This window comes from Clarias gariepinus, chromosome 6 (assembly GCF_024256425.1).
Source record: "Clarias gariepinus isolate MV-2021 ecotype Netherlands chromosome 6, CGAR_prim_01v2, whole genome shotgun sequence".
Taxonomy (NCBI): domain Eukaryota; kingdom Metazoa; phylum Chordata; class Actinopteri; order Siluriformes; family Clariidae; genus Clarias; species Clarias gariepinus.
This window is the reverse complement of record NC_071105.1, coordinates 22,539,208-22,564,529: the sequence shown is the minus strand read 5'-3', so window position 1 is coordinate 22,564,529 and position 25,322 is coordinate 22,539,208. Positions and strand designations below refer to the sequence as shown.

The 25,322-nt window shown below is 39.0% G+C and overlaps 1 protein-coding gene across 6 annotated transcripts in view; it reads right to left on the bottom strand.

The window, feature by feature from the left end:
• tox2 (TOX high mobility group box family member 2) overlaps positions 1-14,467 on the bottom strand; it is a 104,108-nt gene extending 89,641 nt beyond the window's left edge. The window contains exon 1 of one of the 6 annotated variants that reach the window (XM_053498420.1): positions 13,841-14,467. In XM_053498420.1, coding sequence (XP_053354395.1) covers positions 13,841-13,942 — 102 coding nt within the window. In that variant the 5' untranslated portion in view covers positions 13,943-14,467. The remainder of the gene's footprint in view (positions 1-13,840) is intronic. The other 5 variants (XM_053498421.1, XM_053498422.1, XM_053498423.1 and 2 more) reach the window with 5 other exon arrangements.
• Positions 14,468-25,322: the final 10,855 nt, after the last annotated feature.

The following is a 25,322-nucleotide window of genomic DNA, read 5'->3' as shown; positions in this document are numbered from 1 at the left end:
CTCTCTTTCTCAATAAAGCCCGACAGTGCATTCCTCTTCTACGTCCATACCCCTTGCCCGCTCTGTTTATTTATCCCATATTCTCCTACTTAGCCTATGGAATCTACTCAGCTATGCTTCCACTTCTCAAAAATGCCATAAAAAAAAATAATAAAAGAGAACACAAGTTACATTCATTCCTGGTTTTCTCAAAGATCTACAAAAAGCTGATCTTATTAAGATAAGACACCCTGCTTTTTTCTTAAACCTCCTTTTGGTACCTCAAACCCCAGTCGGTGAAAGTTTTTAGTCATACTTCATCCTAACTTGCAAACTATGTGGTAGTTCCCTATTAGTCTTTTAGCTTTGTCTGGGGCTCCGCGTTGGGTCAAGCCCTCTCAAATACACGTGAAAACCATTTCCACATGTCTCTCACATTTCTCCTGGTCAAATGTTTTGATAATCAACTCAGATAGACTATCAGCAACTTTCAGGCCCATGTCAAACTTTTTTTTCCACATTACAGGTAGTCAAACCTGCATGAAATTGTCTCTCTTTTTTGTTACACCAGACTCACTTTACAGATAAAAAAGAGGACGATGAGAGTCCATTTCACACTGTTAGGCTACATTCTATTATGCTATGTGATGAGGGAAAGCTACCGAAATAACTCCGCCATAAAAAGCCTGCTATTACTTCACGCTAATACTACCCACAACTAGTTTGAACTAAAACTATTGGGATTCAAAACGCTCACAATAAATCACTTCAAACTTTTTAAAAAACCCTCAGATTTTCTTCCGATACAAATAAAACTGAAACCTGAAGCTGAACATCCAAAACCCAAAACCGTTACTAGCAAAATGACAGCATACACTGCAGTCACGAAGCTGCGGCGCTAACAAACAAACACGCTTAGCATTAAATATAATTAGCATAATTTAGAAACGAGTCATGTGTCTTTGGCATCTTTCGTTCGAAAACATGAGTATATGTGTTACAGGTTTTACTACCAGAATACACATCTTAATTTTCCAAAAGGTAAGCAACAGCTTAAATATGATTACAGTAAACAAGAGCTAGCATCCTTGCACTGTGTTTAATCTTCTGTTTCAGATTCGTTTTTACACACATTCCCACAGCTCATTCTTTTTCCATGGTGAAAAGTTACATTGTGCTAAGACTTGACACAGTTTTCAATCTAACAAAGGTTTATACAATTTCAAGTTTTCAGCCCAGAACAGAGTAAGCCCTTGGTTAAAAACAATAAAAAATAGAAAATGCAGAACTAGGAGGAAAAAAAAGAGGCACTGAGCAAAAGCTTTCTAAGCAAACACAGTTCAAAAGCTTGAACTACAAGTTTGCAGGTCTCGCTGAAAAGCCACAGATGAGAAAGGTCTGCGAGCGGGTGGGCTAAAAATAAGGCAAGCAGTTTCATTGTATTTATGTAACGCTTCCTTTAAAAAGTCCCTCATCAGAACAGCACAACACTCAGAACACCAATCGTGTGCTGGGAAAAAAAAAAAACACCATCATTGTATGTAGTGCTAAAGTTGACTATTTTTCCTCTCCTTTTTTTCATAGCTGATAGTGATGCCATATTTTTATTATTATTATTATTATTGTTATTATTATTATTTTATTGAAAAATGACAGCAGTTATGTAAAACCTTTCCACTCATGAGATGTTCAAGCTTACATTATGTTCCTAGTTTTATTTGGACTTTTATTTAATTACCATTATTTATTTCCCCCGGAGGACTTGTGAGAAAGACCTGAAACAACTGGAGACTTACGGGGGTAGAACAGCAACAGCAGTAAATCAAAGAAAGGCCATTAGAAACCTCGGTTATCTGCTACTAAGTCAACATCCCCAGTGTCCATTCTGGAATTACAGCAGCTCTACATGCACACACACGGCCATGCATAGACACAAAGACATGCACACACACACACACACACACACACACACACACACACACGCACGCACACATTTGTGCAGGGGTTAAAACACTTCCTGACCAAAAAGCGCAATACTGAAAGCCACATACACGTGGGTGACAAAGAAACTGTGCTGCATGTGAGATGCCATCCTGTTTGGTTGAGGCTCTGCTGCCACAAAGACACTTCCCATTTCAAACTTAGCCAAGAAGCCATATGTATCAGACAATCCAATACACAATGGCTTTGCCTATAATGGAACCGAGACACAAAAATGCTTTTCATGTCCATCTGAAATGTTGCACTATAACAGCAGTGACTGTCTGCTCATCCATCATCCATCATGAATGATATATTACATGTTTTTAATACTACACAAAAAAAAGAAAAGAATAAAAATTACAGAAAAAAAAATCTGGCACCACTATTAAACAGGAACACTTGTACTTAGCCGCTTTGGATTGGATTCTTCCGAAGAAGCCTTCTTTAGTTTTTGTTCCTCCATAAAGAGAGGAGACATCAGTCAGCACTTTATGGGTTCTGAGTTCTCAACCACGCTGGCTGGACTAGAACAATAAACCTCTGTCTTTAAAGTGACAGTCGGAGTGTGGCAACATCTGGTGGCGCGGCTCATTTTGGGTTTCCACACCATTGATTGACATTATAGTCGTCTGAAAAATACTGTGCCCCAGAAAATATCTGTCACGCCCTTCCATCTATAATCCGCCATTCCTTCCTCTTAGGTTTCTACCTCACTGATTGACATTGCAGACCCTTGAAAAATTATGAGCAAGAAAAAAAACCTTACCCGTTGAGGTTCACCTTCCCCCATTGATATAATGAGGAGCAGGGGAAATATGATGCGATGGGGGTGGGGGTGGGGGTGGGGGTAAATGTGTGCTGTGGGGGGCTGTAGCAGCTACTGCTGAACCCTCCACCACTTCCTTGTGTAGGTGGGGGTGTGTTAGAGCACCACGGCACACCACTGTAGCTATGGGCGGATGGGTAGGAAATGCAGGCCCACATCAAGGACCGACCGATCCTGATCAAAGTGCCCCAAATCACTGAAAAGGACTTATATTAATAGATCTTCTTGAAGTTGCCCTGAGTTGTTTACTGTAAGGTCATACACAAGGTCAAACTTATTACTAGGCGTGTGTGATATTCGTTTTTTGTTATATTAAACGAGACAAGAAAATAGCGATTTCCATCATTCTGGGGTTTAAGGGAAGAATGACAGGGAGTAAAAAGCTTGTCAGCTGTGCAGCCGGGTCAGTTATATCATTCTGCATTAATGTGCAAAAAAAAACTGTCCAATATTTTTCAATATAAGTCTTTTACACATCAGGGCTTGTTGCGGCCGCTCACATGTTTTAATGTGTCTCATCTGCTATTTTATTGAGAAGAAAATGAGAGCTCTTTTCGCTCTATTTTAACTGCAGAGCTTTTATGCAAAAATATAAGAAAAAAACATAAAAATTGACAGATCTAGTAATATAATATAATCAGAGTAATCGTCACCGGCTATCATGGCAGTGTAAAATCCTGTAGAGGTGATTAAATAGGTATAATCTCTTCTTACGTTTCACTGGAAAGAATGTGACTATGAGTAAAACTACAAGGGTCAAGCATTTCACTTAACTCGAAATGGAGTTTTACCTTGCAAATAAAATTACTATTCACAGACAGCGTCATTAACGCTAGCAGTAAAGCCTTTACAACTTAAGCACTCAGACTCACGGTTAACCAGTGAAATCATTTGCAATAATCAAGACAGGATCTATTTTTGTTCCCGACAGGTATTTTGGTCTCCCAGCACCTGGAGCTACGATGCTACATTATGAGCTGTGAGATCTTCTCTCAGCAGGTCTTGGCATCTCTACAGATGAAAAGGTTTTTTTTTTTTTTTTTTACCCTCTGCTATTTCAGCAAATTTCAACAGAAGTCCATAGCACTCTTTTCCCCATGGATGGGGAATCATTATTATTTACAGTGTGCATTAGTGAATCAGTCTGCTATTCAGCGTCCAGCCAGCAGCCTTTCAAAACCGAGGCCCCTGCTCACAAGGGCTCCAACTCTGTCTTTTCTGCCAAGGCCAATTAGCGCAATGCTGGGCTAGCTCTCCCACTGCTACCGACAAGCCTTTACCAAACAGCAGCTACACGCACTCGATTATATACATATATATATATATATATATATATATATATATATATATACACTGTATATATCTATACACACACACACACACACATATATTCAGTATTTTACTAATTTTCTCATGTAGAGGCAGCGGAAATAAACATACTAGAGTTTTTTCATAAATAAGATGTTTCATTTCTGTTAATAAATCTATTAATGTAAATTTTTTTTAACGTTTTTGCAACTGAGCACAACATCAACACCAACGTTCATGAGAAATAGCCAGAATTGTATAGCGAAGCAACCAATGCAGTGATGTTATTCAGTCCAATGAGTGACAGGGTCAAAGGCTCGGTAGCTTGCTTTGCATGTCCATACCACATCATCAGCAGTGATTGAGAAGGTGTTTGTGAAATATTATCCTGGTGTAATAAATGTGAACAAAGTAGAGTAGGATCATCCATTATTTACAAAAAAGACTAAGCACAAACTGTCTAGTCTATAGGTAAACATTTTTCAAAAGCACAGATATCAGTAAATTTAAGGGGTTTTATTATATTATTATGGTTATTATTATTATCTAAGAGTTACCACTTTTCTGTTGTTGGTATTAGGAGAAAATCTGGCATCAAGCCAGTTGGGGATTATAGACTTAAACAAAATTAGAAATCACAAATGCAGCGGCTTATCAATCTCACGTGTGTGTGTGTGTGTGTGTGTGTAATAGTTTGCCTCAAATCATTTTTATTATACCATTGATGAGACATTGTGATATATTGCATTACGTAATCCTAGTTAGATTGTAGAGCTAGTGATAGATCATTTATCCCTCCACATTCACATTTTTTAAAGTATCGTATAAGTATGAATATTTGAACCGCCATTTACATTATTAAGCTTTTATCCACTGCAAATTTATTTTCATATCCATGTGTAATGGTAAGTAAATGTAAAGCATTGTTAGCTAGCTAAGATAACAGTCTTTAAAATCTAACACTGATGCTTTCTTATAATTTATATCCACTCTGTACAGCATCTAAAAAAAATACTATAAGGCAGCTTATCAGCTTTACACTACTCAATTATTATAGTCTTAATTTCCTTTTTTAATAATTAATACATAGAGACTGATATTTGAAGCATAAACTTAAAAAACACCCACCCATATCTATACCGGTCATCCATAAATCACAGACAGTGATTACAGTGCCACCTGTCAGGGGGTGAGATATACTATGCAGCAATTAAATTGTCATTTCAACAGTCAAGTTAAAGGCAGGATGTGTTGAAAGCAGGTAAAAAAGGGGCAAGCGTAAGATCTGCATGACTTCGACATGGGTCTGGAAAACTTGGCCAGAGTATCTCCAAAAAGGAAGGTCTTGTGGATGTTTCCAGTATGCAGTGGTTTAGTAGCTACCAAAAGTGAACAGGTAACATGGTACTGGTTTAATCCTAGAGGAGACAAACTGCTGAATGCTGCCGAGAGCATCACAGCTTTATGTGTACAGTATGTGGTTAAGTCGCAGCAGACTAATCAGAGTGCCCATGCTGACCTGTGTCCACCATCAAAAGCATCTACACTGGGCATCAGAACTGGATCAGAACACTGGAACAAGGTGGCCTGCTCTGATGAATCAGATTTTCTTGTGGATACCACTTGTGTCAGTGTTGCTTACCTGGGGAAGAAACGGCACCACATAGTAGGATGCTCTGGGTAATAAGTTGCTGGGAAACCTTGCATCCTGGTATACACATGGATGCTACTTCGACACCTACCACCTACCCAAACAATGTTGCTGGCACAAGTAACAACTGTCCCTGATGGCAATGGATATCGCACCCTGCCACACTGCAAAATTGGTTCAAAAATGGTTTAAGGCACATAACGATAAGTTCAAGGTGTGTTAAGGTGGCCTTCATATCTGTGGGATGTGCTGGACCAACAAGTCCAATCCATGGCCCTGACAACTTACAGGATTCCTGCTAATGCCTTGATGCCAGATACCACCGCACATCCTCAGAGGCCTCATGTGAAGTCCATGTCTTAGCAGGTCAGTTACATGGACAACCTTTGCAATATTGTGCTGGTAGTTTTAATGCCATGGCTGTTCAGTGTGTAGAGTAGTGTTAAAATATATGTAATGTTATCACTTTTTTTTGTTGTTTTGAAATAACAATAAAACAAAAAGTGATTTTCGTTTAAAAAAAAAATTTAAGTGGATGCTGTTGTAAATGTAACAGAACAGGATATTTCACAAAGTTGATTTAATACATCTGAAAAGTACATTTAAGGACTATCAGGTAATCAAAGATGCTACTCGTGTTGTAAACTGATAACTCAGTAATGTACAAATGTCTGACACGATGAACTACAACAGTAAAGATTTCAAGCAACAGTCAGCATTTCGATTACAAGCAACTGTTAGCACACTCGCATGATGTCTGGCCGTTGCATTCTTAAACTAGAACATTTTCAAAGGTTTGTTTTAATGACTTCCAACATATTTCATGCTGACAGAGTGGAAATGTTAAGCTTGGGCGGATCGATTAAGCAACTTTATACGTTTGTCAAAAGGAAACTCAGCTACACGTCTACCTCGGGAGTGGATTTCAGAGGAAAGTAGCCACATAATGGGGGAAAAACTCATAATGCTATGATGTCACTAGAGAAGGTAGTAATTTCTTTAATACCACTAAGTGGCAGGGTAGAGGACCGGAACGCACAAAATCTTTGGGTTTAATACCGAAAATATGTTTAATGTAAAGAATAAAATTGAAAACAATATATTTCACTACTAAAGTATCTAAGTAAATAAAACTGTATAACAATGATAGAAACTATATCAACCTTCTAGGTGATTTTTTTTATTTTCTATGTAATTAAAACGCTGCATGAACAGGACCCCATAAAGTATCAGTGTTGTATGTTTTGAAGTGTTTAGGCATTTTTAGCAACCAACAAGTTTTTTTTTTAGTGCTTGAATATTCATAACATTATTAATCACACTTTGTCAGTTTAGGACCTTCATTTGAGAAAATTTAGTCAGCCAGGAATGGATAAATTAGTCAGCTGGCTGCATCAAATCGAGAGGGATCATCGATGTGGACACTTTTAGTTTCCGGGAACCATAAGGTCGGCTTATGCCCCCGCATCTCTCGGTCGAGTGGAGTAACACACACACACACACACACACATACAGGGGTGCGTACACTCACTTGTGACTCATGCAGAATGCAGCGTTCGCACCATGGGAAAGGTGTCACCAGGCGTAGGGTACGCATCGTAACATTTCACTTTTCCCCTTAACTGCACACTATGAGGTTTACTACTCATTTTTTTTTCCAAGCAAAAACACCTTTATGGTTTCTTTTTTTTTATGCAAGTATGAAAGGTATAATTTGCTCACTGCAAAATATGTGACAACATGTAATTTGGCTTAGAGACGGAGATTTTTACAAGTATTTTTGACGTTTTATCTAACATTCTTGAAGCCGAACCAAATCATTTTCACACGCAAAGAGGACTTTGATGACTGTCATTTCGAACTCATAAATATTCCTAGCGGAGCTGATCCTTTTGTGTCCTGTCTCTGCCGTTTTTATTCAGTAGTGCGTTCCTTGCTTTACAATACGAGTGGTTTAGCTCCTCGCCTGGTGAGCAGAGCAAGTTTCCCTCCGGTCAAAGTGAATGAGGAACCCAGGAGCGGCCTCGATTTCAGTCAGTTATTCTGTCTCTCAGTCAGTTAGACTGCTTCTTTCTGCCTAATTACCCTTGCCGTGTGAAAAAACGGAGTGCTGCGGGCCAACGCTTCATTTCGTACCTGCTTGCATTGTATTTTGCCTCATTCATAAGTTGCCGTGGATAAAAGCATCTGCCAAAAGAATAAATGTAAATGCCATATCTAATATTTCCACAATGTTTGAGTCATGGGAGGGGGAAGATGTTGACTGTAAACATGGTTGTAGGGAATCGGTTTAGGAAAAGAGGAACAAGCACTTTTATTGTACATGAACAACACTTTACTTACTGATAGCGAGTGTAACCAGTTGGATGTAAAGCAGGATGATAGAGAAAAAAAGAAAAAAACAGACGCATGTTCAGAGTAGGGAAAGAGGAAGGTATCAAAATATGGAAAAGAAACTGTTTTATGTGTGTGCGCATGTGTGTGCGCATGTGTGTGTTAAATCAGTACGATTGTACACCTGGGGCTTATTCCCATCGAATCATATGCTCCATAGATCTTGCCTTAGGGTGTATTATCAATGTGAGCACATTACACATACACATGCATGCGCGCACACACACACAGACACACACGCACACACGCACAGTAGAATGCATTATTATTATTATGATTACTGAGCCAAACACAAGGTGCTTGGAACCCTTTTGTTTCCATTTTTCCCACAATTTTTCTTCTACATTAAAAAAAATTCCCTCTGCTGTACAGCCTTCACTTTAGCAGAAAAGATGTGCCTTAATAAAGAAACATCTCAAGAGACATGAGTCAGAGAAACATTTTTATCCCTGATAACAGGGTTTAATGGGGTAAAACTTGTAACACAGACACATTTAGCTCCGCCTACCTCATTTTGGAACTCCTTTGCATAAAATGTGAAACCTTGTTAGTCCTGGGAGATTTTCTGGTGTAACTATCTTCATATGGTTGGTGTCAAAACACTCATCCTCGTCTAAACCGTAACTCTCAAAAACAATGTTGCTGTCAAGTGTGCTTGGACCCCACAGATTGCTTCTTGTAATAATAATAATATTATGATTATTATTATTATTATTATTATTACATGTATTATTATTGTTGTTGGTATTCTTGTTTTTGTTTCTTTAATGCTGTTGCATTGCTGCCTTTTTTTAATTGATTTTGTTGTCATTAAATGTTGTTATATATCTTGAGTCTACAAGCCATATCATCCTACTCTTAGATTCAGTGCTAACAATTTCCAGTAATTGCACTGCTTTCAAGCTATTTTTAGTTGGTATAAGTGGACATGTGAAAGCTAGAGAAAGAAAGAGAAGTAGATATAGGCACCGAGAGAAAGAGAGTGAGAGAGAGAGAGAAAGAAAGAGTGAGAGAGAGGGAGAGAAAGAGTGAGAGAGAGAGAAAGAGAGAGAGAGGGAGGTTTGAATAATGCGCTGAGTTCACTAATGGGGCTTCAAAGTATCCTTAAATGAATCAAGGTCTTTTACAGTCATCAGGCAGGTAACAGAGAACCTGTCACTCCCACCCACACACTGATTAGTGATTCAGACTGAAAATGGGGTTGAAAAAAAAAATCTAAACTGTCATTTAAAGTTTGGTGTAACTTTATATTGATAAGAGAAACTGGGCCAAATACTTTAAGCTCAGTTTTGACAGTTGGACACGGGCATGTAATTAAACAGTGGACTTAAAGTTTTGCGGCTGTTTAATGAACTCTTTCAGGTATAGCCCGCACAACATGAAACAAAAGCATGTTTTTTTTATATACATATGGTTCTGTTTTCCTACGGTTCCTAACGCAGTGTATTATATCTCAAAATAGGTTTCAGGTTCTACTGTTTACTGTAAATGTTTGAAAACCTTTTGTACTGCCACTCTGTGTTCTAAATGTCCTCGCTAATGGCCAAAAGTGGTTCAGCATGCTCGAAACCATGTATTGAATGTTGTTGAACTTGGCAGGTCTGATTACATTCATGCTACAGTATGTTTGCCTGATTTGTCTCATTTCATCTGAATGTTTGTATTGTAGAGCATTTCAGTCCTATACAATAAGGTTAGCAAGTTGGGTGAGCGTGGAGGATGGGGGAGGGTGGGTATAGGGGCTTCTCATAAACTTTCCTACTTTTTTCTTTTTTTGTGTGTGCTAAGTGAACAAGCCTGAGGCTGTAAGCACACAAATCATAATGCATTCAGCAAATATTCTCTGGACAAAACATGCATTTATAAAGAGATGGCCTTTACTGGAGGAATGCATAGAGAGTATGCTTAACAAACAATACACCCACACACGAGAGAGAGAGAGAGAGAGAGAGAGAGAGAGACAGAGGATATAAAATGAATTTGTGCATTTGTGAGAGATAATAGCTTTCTATATTACCACTGTACAAAATGGTTGCCACGCTGTTCTAGCTGCTAGCTAATCTCAGCTCCAGAGTTCAACATGAACGCATAGATAAAATGCAGCTGAATAGATCAGGAAAAGAGGAGACTGCCTGCAGTTAAACTCCTTCAGTTTAGGCTACTCCAAACAGGAAAACATGTCTTGAATATGAAATAAGTGTCAGCTCTGGTGTATGTGATACAATTATTAGAATCTATTCGCTTCCAACACCTTACAGTTCAGGCTATATAAACTCAGTGTGCATATCACAGGAAGTATGACATAAGTGATCGCGAATGATCATTTGACTGCTTGTTGCCTATTTATCACTTCCTCAGTGACTGCATATTGATGTTTTGTAATGCTAAGTGTGCTGGGTCTTCTGTTTAACGGAAGTCAGCATGAGTTATGCTACACAAAACATGTGGCATGTTACCAAAAAAAGCATTCTGATAAGAGGAGGTTAGAAAGATTTCTTTTCATAGGTTGATAAAAACAATAAATAAAACATCTGACTGTTGCATTGTGATGCAATGGTGGTTAGTTTTTCTAAATGAATGCAAACATGTCTAGTGGATTCTTGTCCTGGGCCTTTATTTAAGACCAAGCATGTACGCTTATCGATTTTTTTTACATGATCGTAGTAGTTATGCTCCTCCCATTTAAATATTGCTGTTGACTGGTATTTTGAATTTCCTATAGCAACAAGCAACAAGTTATTTATTCCACGGCATCCAGCTCTTTCAGGGCAGCTACTACAGAACAGAACAGAACAGCCTGGGACAATCCGCGTTATTAATTCTCTGGTTCGAATGAGGAACCTGCTCGCCCCTTCTAGCATCGAGTTTCCTCCCAAAAGTGCCATTTCCACTGCAAGTGCCAGCGTTCATGTGTAGATGTTAAAAGTCAGCAGCTAGTGCATTAACATGTTAGCAACAGGAAACGAGAGCCACTCATTATGGTTGGCCTAGTTTCGCAGAACCATTTCCGGTTCAAGGGATGCCACAGAACCCCAATGTATATCTCGATGCTCTTATTATGCACATGCGGGCTCCTATAGGATGCACGACCTCACAGCCGCATTTGAACATTTGCTTTATTAAAGCAGGCTTACATAAAGGGGCTATTGTGGCCAAGAGAGCAGACGTTTCCCTTCAAATTTGCTGCATAATGTCCACTTAAAAAAAAAAAAGATCATTTTTCAGCCTGTGCAGTCGGCATACTGTACCCTCTTTGGCTCGAGGGCTGATCTTTTCCATATGTTCCGACCCACAAGCTAAACTCTGCGACACACTTCTATAAACACACATCACCAAATTATGAGTTACTTACAGGGGAGATGGGGAGTTTTAAGTGCAGTACCACAGGATGAGGAGCAAAGCAATACCAGTCATACATCAAAGCCTTCCATCCATTTTCTTTCCTACATTGTTGCATAAAGTTATTTAATGATACTTCTGACTTTTATTTACTGACACCATTTATCTAAGAGACTACCTGCTGTGCTTACATTTTTAATAGACAAAAAAGTTTAAATAAAAGTGCTTTCGTGGCTGTGATTTTTAAACAAAAAAATGAATCCATGCATAAGTCAGATCCCAACATGGATGTGACTATAGTAAATTTCTCGCGAATAGCCATTACACACACACACAAGCAGAAGGTCACCAGGATGGACAATGAACAACTGACACAACATGATTGGTTTGGTGGCATATCGATCGTAGATGTCGTTCTACTCAACATACTGCCCTCTCAGAAACATTTAAAGGCAATTTCACCACTAAATCTTTCAGCTCTTTAATTTAAAAATGTGACTGGTCTAAAAAAAGAGCCGTAACCGCAATCCTGACAAACAGGGCCATGGCAACCTTCATGCAAAAAAACATTAACTGATATATTAAAAACTAAATTGATGTGTTATATGTAACACATCACGCCTTCATTAAAATCTGCATGCAAAGAAATATTTTATAAAATTGGGTAAACAAAAATATATATAAACAATCTAGTTTTAAAAAGCTGCACAATTTTAGCAGAATGCAAAGACGGTCAGTGGAAGCAGAACTCCAAGAGGCGCACTTCCCCATCACCTCTAAGTGCTTTCAGAGCTGTTGCATCCTTAATGAGTCAAAATAACACTTTAAACATATCTTAACACTGTTCATGGGGATGGAACTAAAAGCCGAATTCACTTCAAGTCGCTTGGCAAAACAATAAACTCCCCAAAACAGACCAGTTTTAACATTGCATGAAATAACATCAAATTCTGTATGAGATGTGGGGGAAAAAGCCCACCCGTGGAAGCATGTAACCGACTCACAGCTGTGTGTCTGCTCGGCTTTCAAGGCCCTGCGGCGATACACACATCTCTCCTCAGCTGATATTGCTGTTCTGTAAGGTGTATTAGCCTACGCCCTGTGACTAACTATTGCACATGAGCCGGAGACACGTGCTGAAATGTCTATTGATTTAAGGTTTAATTTAAGCTTGAGGATGTTATAATTAGGACTGTTATTTCTTAGAAGTTAGAGGCAGAGTATATAATGCCATATATGGTCCCAGTGAGAAGTAGCAGTAGGTTACTAAAATGCAGCGCGCGCACCGGCCAGTTTGGTTACACAGGCTTTAAAAATGATAGGATCTATTCATCTGTGGGGAAAGCATGTTTTTGTTTAGTTGTGCATTTTTTTATTTATTTTTTTTTAGCTAAAACGACTGATTTATTCGTTTGCACATTCCACGTTGCCCTCCGTTGACCAATAAGAGAATCCGATTAGTTTGGGGAATAATTAGACCGCGCGGTAATTAATTGTCGGTCTCTGCTAGCACGTGGAGCTGGACTACGTCACCGCAGCGCCGTTTACAGGGTTAGAGTGGCATCAACACCAAACCGAGCAGACATGAAAAGTCCGATAAAATACTGTACGTTCAAGGCTTTGAAACTGTAACTTTTGTATTACAATTTCGCAACAATGTAGCTCATCTTGTCCTAAATGAGAAAGCGCGCGCGGGAGAGAGAAAAAAAGTGCCTATGTCTATTTATTTGTTTTTAAACTTGGGAAATTTAACCACGCCGAAACCTGGTGTCAATTTCACTTCCAATAACATTCTCCGTCTCAGCAAATCCCCCTCCAAAAAAAAAAAAAAGTTTCGTGTCTCGAGAAATCCTGCGGCTGATACACGCGCTGAGTTTCTTCTCGTTTCGGGAGCCGAAGTTTCCCCAGAGGCGCGACGTCAAATTCAGGCACGCGCCCTTGTTTTTGTTGTGCCACCAATTAGCCAATAGTCAGAGAGCATCGCGCGCTCGGCTGTTCGCCTCCACGATTCCTCCAAAGACAAAGTTTGGAAATTCTTCCCCCAGACATCCCATCTTCTTTCACGCATCGCCGGTCTACGCGTGTTTGTTTTTGCTTTTTTTATTGTTTGTTTGATTGTTTGCTTGTTTTAGTCTATGGTCGCGCGATTGTGAAAACGCACACCTAAACAACAACACGGGAGCTAAGGAAGGACAGGAGAGCATCTGTTCAACTTCCGCAGGCAGACAGAGTTGAGCCGCGCGGCATGGACGCACCAGCTATGCGTTTTTGGAAAACCGAGATAGAAAAGTAAGTCTGCGCGCAGGAAAAGAAAAAGAAGAGGGGAAAAAAGCAAAGCATGGTTGCACTTGGGTCATTACCTTGTTGCAGTGGTAATAGTCCAGAGAGGCAAGGCTGGAGTCGGTGGATAACGTGCAGGAGCCCACGCTCGAAGGGGGTGCAGGATAAAATCTCACATCCATCGCCCGCTCCGCTCCACTGAAGGCATGAAAACAGGTTCAGCGTCTACCAGTCTCTCTCTCTCCCTCTCTCTCTCTCTCTCTCTCGAGCGCGCTTGCTCTATTGTTAACCCAAACAAAAAAGAAACAGAACGATTGAAAGAAGAAAAAAAGGGGTTGAGTCTCTCTCTCTCTCTCTCTTTCTCTCTCTCTCTCTCTCCAGGCGCTCTTTTCCTCACATCCGTTCGCGGTTTTTACTTCAGCACGATAAAGCACATTATGCCTGAGGATGGTCTACTGACTGCTGTTCAGGTTCACCGGACCGAGCGCCAGTCCAAAGAATAAAAAAAGTTCACTTTTATAAGCAGCTATAATAAAAGTGGTTCTTAGACTCTAAGGCTAAACTGCGACCTGACAACTAGTGTGTGTGTGTGTGAGAGACCTTTAAAAAAAAAGCAGCAGTGCCATGCGTTATGGTGTAGAACGCGCCGTGGATGGGTTTAGTGTTAATTCACACACACTCGGTGTGTTGTGGAGGGAGAACGCGTCCATGCGCCCAGAGTCCCTGGGAAACGCCAAGCGACCTCTGCCGTTGGGAAAAGGAACAGAGAGAGAGAGAGAGAGAGAGAGAGAGGTGCTGCACCCGGCTTTACGGTCACCATTAACGGAAGGTTAAACCGGAAGTGGACCGTGCATGGGATAAACCAGCTCAGGACAATATAGCTACTCTGTGATGTACCTGGAATCAGTGTGAACAAGTTTCAGGATTTTTGTTATTATTTGAATATGTATTTGTTTTTTGCATATTTAATGTTTGGACATATGTATCTATGTATTGCCTTAAAATCAAGCAAATTAAATTATTTTTGTTCAAATTCATCGACTATAACGCTTTATCCTGTATACAGGGTCATGGGGAGTCTGGAGCCTATCCCGAAAGACTTAGGGAACAAGGCAGGGTTCACCCTGGACATGGTGCCAATCCACACACACACACACGCTCATTCACACACTATGAGTAATTTGGGATCGCCAATTAGACTAATGCGTGTTTTTGGACTGTGGAAGGAAACCAGAGTACCTGGAGAAAACCCACCAAGCATGGAGAGAACATGCAACACACCCAAGACCCAACAGACCCAAGGCCGGAATCGAACTCGGACCCTGGAGGTGCAAGGCAACAGTGCTAACCACTATGCAACTAAGCACTCAGACTATCTGTCCTATATCAAAACTTACCTGTACACTTTTTTGTTTTCCTCTCTCATACCTAGTGGGCATGCAGGCTAGCCACGAGGTCATCTATAATAGGTCTTTTAAAAGTCAAGAGGTCTTACGTTCATCTTCATTAAAATAATATTCCTAATTCTTTGTTACTCCTTCATTATACAGTAGGACTTTAACGTTCATTCATTTATCCTCTATACTGATTGTCCAGGACACTTCAGGCGCGATACAGTCTGGACTGGATGCCAATTCAGCGCTCACTCACACACTCATTCACACACTCGTTCACACACCAATTGGCCTAATCATCCTGTCCTTGAACTGTGAGAAGAAACCAGAGTACCCTGAGGTAACTCACCGTGAGAATATGCAAACCCCATGCACACAGACCTGAGATGGGAATCAAACCCATGACCCTGGAGGTGCGAGGCCACAGTGCTAATCACTTTATTTTCACCATGGTTTTAACATGAGGCTTTAAATTAGTCCTGACGATGTCTGGGGTGTTAATAATATTAGGACTTTAATGTGTCTTGAAGGTGTTCCTAATGTGTCTCTAGATTGCAAGGTTCTGAAGACATCCTGAAGTCCTTTCTGTGCCCACTGTGTAGGTACAAGATGCTTTATTTTTGACAATGTAAGAATTCAAGGACATTTAAAGACCATGTTGAAGGAACAATTTACAGTGTTTTGCGTGATTTTATTTAAACTATTGATTTATATTACGTCTATTTAATATCACAGTGCATGAGGCGGTTTAGTGAAGAAAGGGGGAGTTTTGGTTCTAGACCGGATTCGAAGAAAAGTTCATTTTAACACACTTGTATTTTCATGGTTTCAGTTTGCATATTCGAACCTCTAAAGTGGTAACAGTTACTTGAATAGCATATACCACAATGTCATTAGACTCTCTGATAAGGTACTGTTACAAGATAAACTGTTACTACATATTCTACATATACTACGTATCCTAGTACAAGTGTTTATTGAAAGATTCATGTCCTATAAACGTAAAAAAGTTTAAGATTGTTTTTCACATGATGAATAAATCTCAGAACTTTTTTTTTTCTACACTGAATTCCTGTGAGTTAACAGGTTGTGATCTCACACCGCATACTGTATACCTTAGTATAGATGGGAACTTGCCATTGAGAATCAGTTATTGCACTCTATCTGGGCAATGAGACACACGGCATTCACAAAACAGCTTCAAGACCAGAGTATAGGAGCCATTTTCAGGCTTTAAGAAAGTCTTGTTGATGAACACTACCTTCCTTCCATGCTGCGTGATCTCTCCTCCAGACCCTTTTTTTTTCTTTAGATTTTAACTAAGCCAGGTCAGATCACACATACAGTAACTTTGCTCTCTCGACTTCTTACAGCTGTTGCTGGATGAGGCTTATAACTGGAAAGTTGTTTGGGTCACATTTGATTCTGAATCAGCATCTTAATCTGTCAGCCACATTGCCACACAGGCAGCATGGGGGATGTCTGATCGAAGCAATGCCTCTTTAGGAAGACCAATACCAAGGCCCTGAACACATGTTGCTGCTTAAGCATCCAAAGCATTCAAACACTGTCTTTCTGAGCAATTGTCTTGCAGCATGGCTCAGTTAATCATGCAGTACTTGTTGTGGTGGGGGGAAAAGCCCCTCGAACACTCTCGCAACGCGTAGCCAAGGGTTCACTAGTCAGCCAGACGATGAAGTGTGTATATCTCTAAGTGGGAAAATAATCTCTGGGGAAGAAATTAATCAGCTGGCAGAATGAGGGATGAAATGGAGGGAAACTGATTTGTGGCCTATTTTGAGGGGTTAGTAGTCCGGTTCAACATCTCCAGGACATTCAACATGGACTTGTGTGTGTTTTTAGGTAATTTCCTCCATGAATGTCATTATACAATAATTAGGGCCTAATAACTATCCAGATTTAATGAATAGGAAAAAAAACTAATATTTTCTACAAATCCTATCCATATATGATTGCATTAGTAGACTTTTTTATATGTGTATTTGTGTGTACGGTGGCTTGTGTGAGCTGCCATTCTCATCACAGTGGGATGCTTGTGTTCTCTCTAGGATATGGCTTGTGCATCAAGCTTCTTTTTTATGCATGTAGTGTGTGTGTGTGTGTGTGTGTGTGTATATATGTGTCTGTGTAAAGCAGGGTCCTAGAGTAGGAGCCTGCTTAATAAGAGTCACAGATGGAATACTCCATGGGTGTGTGGAGCCAGTCAAAGCCAGAAACAATAGCTTATGTGTGTGTGTGTGTGTGTGTGTGTGTGGCATTTGTGTGAAAAACCTTTAGTTACTGAGAGTTAAGGTGTTAAGGTGTTTAGGTAGGCATAGCGTTGTTTAGTTACAGTAATACAGGAATCCATATACTGTAGGTACATTACAAGAACAGCGAAATCCTATATGTGTGTGTGTGTGTGTGCGCGTGTGTGGGTGTTGTCATGCGAGTCTCGTATGGTTTACATTGTTTACATGTTGCGTGTTTGCTCACATTAATGGATTTAACAAGCTCTGGGGTGCTTTATCATCACGGGATTGGAATGTACAGTGCCTTCCTTCCCTAAATCCATCTGTGTTAACAGAACGAATTAAAATCTGGCAACGGCATTCTAAAAAATTAGTTTTATTTACTACAATGGATCGGGTGCTATGCAACAGCCAACCGAAACCAATTACAAGCAGGCTTTAGTCTGCCTTAATCACTCCACCACTTAGCCAATTAAAAGAACAAATGAAGCTTCGCCTTTTATAGCTTGAATGAAAGGAAACAGACCACATTAGGGGATGCAGATTTTTTTCCCGAAATAATTAAAATGGCAGTAATGAACTTTTTTTTTTAACTTAGATTAATGCAGTTATTCTCTCTCTCTCTCTCTCTCTCTCTCTCTCTCTCTTATCTATCTCTGCCCAAATGTATAAATACACTGCTTATTTCTACAGATTTCTCTGTCCCACTGTAAATAGATTTGTGTGTATATGTATATACGTAGATTTCCGTATTTCTCCATCACAAATAATCGTAAATACAAATGCATCCAAAGAAGTAACACAAGTGTTATTTAATGTCAGAACGATGAGAGCATCAGGGAAATCATGCTTTATCTGAGCTGAGCCTGTCAACTTGAGCTTCCATCACAGCTCGCCTCGGTGAACAAAAGCATCCACTGTTCACATTATACTCACTGTGCCTCATCATCAGTTGTGTTCCACTTTTTTTTGTGAATTAAATGCTGTTTTTTGCAATATGGCATGAAAGAGTGAAAATATTCAATGCATTTGTTTGGTAAAAAGTTAACAATTTCAAACTTCAAGATTTCCATGTAAACATATACAGTAAACATATATGTAATGATATAACATGCAATAATTTATTTTTTATAAACATTTTTGGAACAGCTAGCTCAAAACAAACCAAAAAATCGATCATTTCTAAAAAAAAAAAAAAAAAAAAAAAAACACTTTTTTTGTTGCCAGGAACCTATTTGCATTCGATACCACCCCAACCCCGCCTTCGTATCTCTAAACGGTGTACACACTTTCTTTGTATGAACAGTGAAATTTTTTTCCCAGCATTTCCTCTGAGATTCCTTAAAAGTTTCTCGAGCTGCTCTGCTTGGATACACCATGAACCGCTTAACTGTGTGGGTGCGATACAGCCCTGCTGTAGATTCTGGCAGAAGGGAATAACCGAGGCAGCCAGATAACGATATATCTTTTAACCCTTTTCGTGCAATGCCATTTTTTTGTTCAGTTTTATGGGTTTCCCCTATAGTTTCCTGAAAGTATTGTGTCAAACAGATCACCAGAAAATGGTAGATTTCACATTTCTCAGTGTTTTGGGGAAACTAGTGGGTGAGGAGGTGTTTTTGTAATTAATTGTCGTTCAAACTCGTATTGTGTGTGCGCTTATCGCAGTCGTACATTAGATACAGTTGAATACTCAACCTTTTTCACATTTTGTTATGAATGTGAGAATTTTTGTGTTCGTTATATTCATTCCTGATCTGTTTTTTTTTTTTTTTTTGCTGACTGGCCCTAAAAAAACCTCTCACCGATACTCCTAGTCTGTTCTTTTCTCATGCCTTTGTTCAAATCAGTAATTATTGATAGTTTGGTATATTGATTGTGTCATACATTTGATATAGATTTGCATCATCTTGTTTTCTGTAGTATAAGAGATTATATTATGATTATATTATGTAACCATTGCACAACAGTTACTATTAAAAACAAATGCAGAATGATGGTACAGTATAAAACAATAGCTAATGACAGTGTAAAACAATGCGAAATGATGGTGGCCCTCTCCTGATTTTTTAATTAAAGCTATTTATTTCTATTTTTCTTGACCAGAGTTTAATTAATTGTTATTTTTGTCTTTTTTTTTTTAACTGAATTGAAATTACTGATTTGAAGCCATTTCTCACTGCACACATTTCGCACTCTCAGTCTGTACACTCATGTCCTCTAAATAACACTCATACTGTTTGCATTATGAATAATAATGCAGGGGCTTGCTTACTTGTAATAACTGTGACATTTAAAAATCAAAATGAGTGCACTCCACTTGCCGAAGAGTCGTATTTTCCCTCAACAAAAGCTTTGACTCAGAGCCAATGAAATGACTAAGATCAGCAGTTTGGTTATTGTCAGGCTTTCTGCCATTTTACATTCACCTTTTATCCACTCGACTCTGTCAACCTGAGAAAGAGGTGACAGATTCAGACGGCTAAAAGTGAAAGTCGCTGTTGGGTAAAATGTGCATATTCTCTCTATTTCACCGTCTTCCCTTCCATCTGTTTTTCTGTCTCTCTCGTTTCTTCAGACCTTCTCTCTATTTCTAGAAGCATGCCACACTAACACCCTACCTAAGCAGTGAGTCTATTTCTTCTAGTTGTGCAACACATAGAGAAAGCGAGAGAGGAAAACGAGGGGAGGTTCTTTTTTGTTGTTGTTTTTTATTTTACGTTACAGAATTAAAGACCGATGTTTCGTTTCTTCCTTGCACAAGCCTCTTGTTATTGATTGTCTCCAGTCTATTAGGAACACGTGAGGTTGGAAGCTAGGCAAGAAGTAAGAAGCATGAGAAAATCACACCGTGAATAACAGAGGTGAATAACAGGCATCTGATTATAAATCTTGTCGCACTACAGTACGTTCGATAAATGTTTTACTTAGAAATATTTTATATAAAAAAAGTAACTGGGTAATTTGATGGATTTTTGTAAGCTTTGATAAAAATGACAAATTAGTTTCTTCTAAAATGTCAGGACGTTATTTGAACTCGTATAGATTGGTAATTTACTGATTTTTACTTGAATTCAATTTGATCTAAGGGTACAGTTCGCTTTGGCGACCGCTAGTTTAATGACTAATCCCATTTCATTATTTAGGGTATGCTGGGAGATAATTAGAATTTAATTCAGCACATTTATTCCAGCTCTGTCAGGATACAGAGGCTTAAATATAAATGTACCACAAAAAGCATTTTTTTGACTACTTCAAGACTACATACTTTTTACATTCTCGTTAAAAAAAGTGCTTTTACTGCTATTCAAGTGGAGTGTTATCAAAGGCAAATGGATCCTTTCATGCTCTCCTGAGGGCATTTGCATTAAAATATGGCATTAAAGTTTCCTTCACATACTTTTCTTATTATCATACATTTTAATTTATGTGCTTGGCTCTGCACAGCAGTTATAGAAATGAATGACGTTTTATTTTATGTTAGTTTATTTTATTTATTTTAACAGTGCAACTGTTACTAACAGATGGAACAATTTAAATTTCTCAAATCGATAGCATTGCAGCTGTCTTTAGAAGTATACACACGTGCACACCACACACACACACATGCACACACACACACACACACACACACATATATAAACGTCTGTGTAAAATCATTGTTGTTATATGACTCTCTTGTTATGTGGGACATAACAACAGCATAATTATTTATAACAGGGGCATTTGTTTCAAGGTAAGTGTGGCAACTTAAATGTAAAAAGTTCAGTATGACTGTAACACACAGTCTGCAGACGACAGCCAACGCAATCCACTGGAAAGTTTCATTAAGTAAGCATACGTAACATGGTGATAATTATGGACCGACTGTTATAATTAAAATCTCAGGGTTACTGTGCATTTTATTGAGACTTCATCATGCTAGTATTAAAGGAGAAGCATTATAAGCCGGAAAAAAAGTGAACTATTCAACCCATAGTTTAACTTATATGTCAGACATCATGATGTACTTAAGGTAGCACAATCAGTACTGTTATGCTGCCAGCATTATAACACCAACATGATAAGAGAAGTGATAATGTAAAAGAACTAAACCTTGTAAGTGTGTATGCTCCCTTCAGTCAGGTGGATTGGCTGTACTAAATTCCATTTAGTTGTGATTGAGTGTGAGAATGTGTAGGTGTGTGTAGATAACATATTAATCGTAGAGTAAATTAACCTTATCCGTTGCACATCCAGAAGATGTCGGCACCATCCTGAATAGCCAGAGTGAAACAGTAACACCTGAACTATATTTGTTAATGGTGAATAATGCAAATTATTGCATTAGCAAATTGGTGATGTTTTTTAGTCACATCATTGGTCTTGAAAGGAGTGCAAATGGACTCTAGCGAAATAGCAGCCCGCTCTCTCTGTTTTCAAAGAACTACAATGTTTCAAGGGATTTGGATTCTGCTTGGTTATCAGAAATTGCTGCACACTTGACCATGCTTCTAAAAACAACCATACTGTCACAGAGATTGTGGCAAGGCAAAGCTTCACCCAATTGCCATTTGTCTATGATGCAACTATGATGTGGGAAATAATTACTGGAAGTTAACCAATGCTGAAAGAGTGGTGATACTGGCTAGAGGGGGTACTCCATCAATTTCTCATCTTCACAGATCACAAAAATTTTAAATATATCAGAATAGCAGAGAGACTGAACTGTCGTCAAGCCTGATGAGCCCTGTTATTCACACTTTTCAATTTTACCATTTACTATCAAAGAACACTAAAGCAGATTTTTGTTACACATCTATCAACCAGAAAAAAAACAATTCACGAAGGACCATAGCCAACCATCCTTCCTTTTCATGGGAGCAAATCACATGGGACATCAACAAAGAACTCTCAAACATGTTTCCGACCAGAATCTCACGACATTTCTCTAAATCAATAAACCTCATTCCATTACCAAGCATACCTACTGCATTCCAAACAGTTCAGATATTTAACTTTCCAGAGGACATTGTAAGTGACAGGGGCCAGAATTCACGTTGAAACTTTGGAAAAACTTCATGGGAACAATGGGGGTGTCAATGTCAGTCTAACATCAGGATACCAACCGCAGACTATTGGCCAAGTGGAAAGGTAATGTAAAATGTTTGTGGGATTATTACATTAAAAGCTGCAAATTTTTGTGGTTTATTATGTTTGTGGGCTGTTATTTTATTGACGGTGTAAACCACAGGGCAAACCAGGAGGTTCATTTTTGAGATGAGTTTGCACCAATAATCAAGGTGATTGGGCCCAATTTCTCCCTTGGGCCAAATATGATCAGAACTCCAATTTTAGTCCATTCAAGTACCCAGCTGACTTGTGTCTTGAGATACCAACCACTTCTATTCCCACAAAATCACTTGAAGAAGAAGTTACCACTTCTGGGTACAACACAAAGACACCTTCAACAAGTAGCCCATTCTCATAAAAAGGTTTGCAGACTGACACAGAGGAGACATTCCCATCTCTGAACCAGGTGATCGGGTATGGCCAAGCACCAGAGAGGTTTGAGGAACCAAGCGTTGCAGAAATTTGACATACAGATTTATCGGCCTGTTGAAAATCCAGTCGCATATCACCATATTTTCATCATCTTGCAGCTCAAACCAGTTCACCAAGGTCCCCTTGCAGAATCTGCCTCCACCCATTCCTCCACATCACATCCTTAAACACAGAAGGCGAGCCAGCTTATTTAAACAAGAACATCTTGGACTCAGAGTGCCAGACAGGCAAACTTCAGTAACTTATTGATTGGGAGGTCTAAGGACTGAAGTTGCTGGATTCCATCAAATTATGTCCTATTACGCCAGAATTTCCATGCCCGCCACCCAAACTGGCCCGTGCCTGTAGAGACAAATCAAGGAAAATTGGTATTCTCTGATGTAGAACATGGGTTTACATTGGTTATCAGTTTTATATGAGTAAACTGGTTGCAGGTTCATAGGCACCTAAGGCTCACCTAGAACTGTGGGTACCAAAGTCTAGCTATTCTTCTCTGATCCCTCAGAAAAGCCACATGTAATTGAAACAAATTTGGCCATGATAGAAAGTTTTCAGAACTTTCAATGCCTGCCATGTATGTCCAATCTTTTGAGGCCCCACCCTGCAACCCACAGCACCCAAAAGAATTCCACCACTAATGTCTCAGCACCAGATACCACAGTACACGCTCAGAGGTCTTGTGGAGTCTCTGAGGGGCCAGAGCTACCCCGCTGTCGCAAAGGGAAACTACAGTACGCAATAATGGGTGTGTCATGGTTGGGTTTAATGTTATGGCTGATTGGTATAATATATACTGTAGCTGCAGAGATTTTTATTAACCTAGTTAGCAAACAGAGGGCTACTGCTGATCTGACATTAGAACACTGACCCTGTAAAATATTCTGCTTTGATAATCTTTTTGATCAGCACACTGTAAGAACTAATCCCCATGCCATTACATTCTATTGTCATATTTTTTATGACATTCTTATTAAAAGATTAGCACTGACCACAAATAAAGTATCATACATAACGCAGGAAACATAAAGCATGCAGCGCTGGGCGTTTTTAACAGAAGCGTGTGGCTTACAGTCAGGATGAGCTATAAATATTCTAGCTGTTAGTTTTAGTTTAAAACACAAATGACCTCACTGGTGTACGGAAACATTAGAGTACCCTGAGAATGACTGCTTCACACCATCAGCACAATGCACATCGCTGCATGCTAAACCTAGCACATGTTAACACCTATAAGGTATATGAAAACAAAAACAAAAAAAGAAACTCACAAAACAATAGCAACAGAAATGCAAGTGTGGGGTCTTGTGAGATTAATTATAAAAAAAAACATCATAAAAGAATAATAAAAGCTTTTTTTTGTCATTTTTTAACTTTAACATATGTTTAGAACAAACAGCATTCCTTTGTGTGAAGTACAAGTATGAGAAATACATTTGTAGAAAAGCATAAATCTCATCATGATTATTTGGTCTTTCAGTGTTTGTGACAGATTCGGGGAAATATTTATACATCGCCGTGCTTCTCCTCACATTTTGAATTGTACATCAAAACCCACAGTGAGAAGCCACAACAAGCTTGACCTTTACCAAACATGGAGTATTAAACAGTAAAGGTCACCAGAAGAGGGGAGCGCCAGAAAAAAAGAAGCCACCATCCTGCACAAATAACACTTTTGCTTTCAGTTGGGCAATTTAAAGGCTATTTTGAAATACAGCGTTATAAACATTGAAGGCTTAATAAGTAATCTGCAGTTTCATCAAACTGTACGGTTTTTATAGCATAGTGGTTTTTATTAGGTTCCAGCCTTTTAAGTGCTCTACAAATAATATTTGCTGACAATATAGTTTGAAAAGCCGGGTGATTCAAGTGCACCTGTCAGCTTTCAGTCACAGGGCTTTTTTTTCCCGAAAAGAATATTTACATCTGATGTGTTTGTTAAAATACAAAAACAGCATTTATAAGCTTTCTTTTGAATCAACATCTCTACATTTGTCATGTGAACCTATTTGGAGAGCTACAGAAAATCGGAATTGTGATATTTGTAATCGCATTACGGACAAAATGGATGGTACTCACTGGAATTCAATCAAATTACCCATAGATATCTCAGATTGGATTGCTGGTAAATTAGATTTCCAGGTCTGATCTTATTCAATCTTGAAAATGTCTAAAAAAAAAATCCTTCATGATACCATAAAGCATCAGTCCTGAAACTATATTAAAATGTTTAGATGTCAGGCCATTAACAGAGAGCCTACAACATGCAGAATAAAAGACTTTGTATCAATTATTACATCTCATATAAAGTGCCTTTGTCAAGCAATCATGTGGAAATTCTGCATAGGACCGTTCACGTTTCTGCTAATGTCATT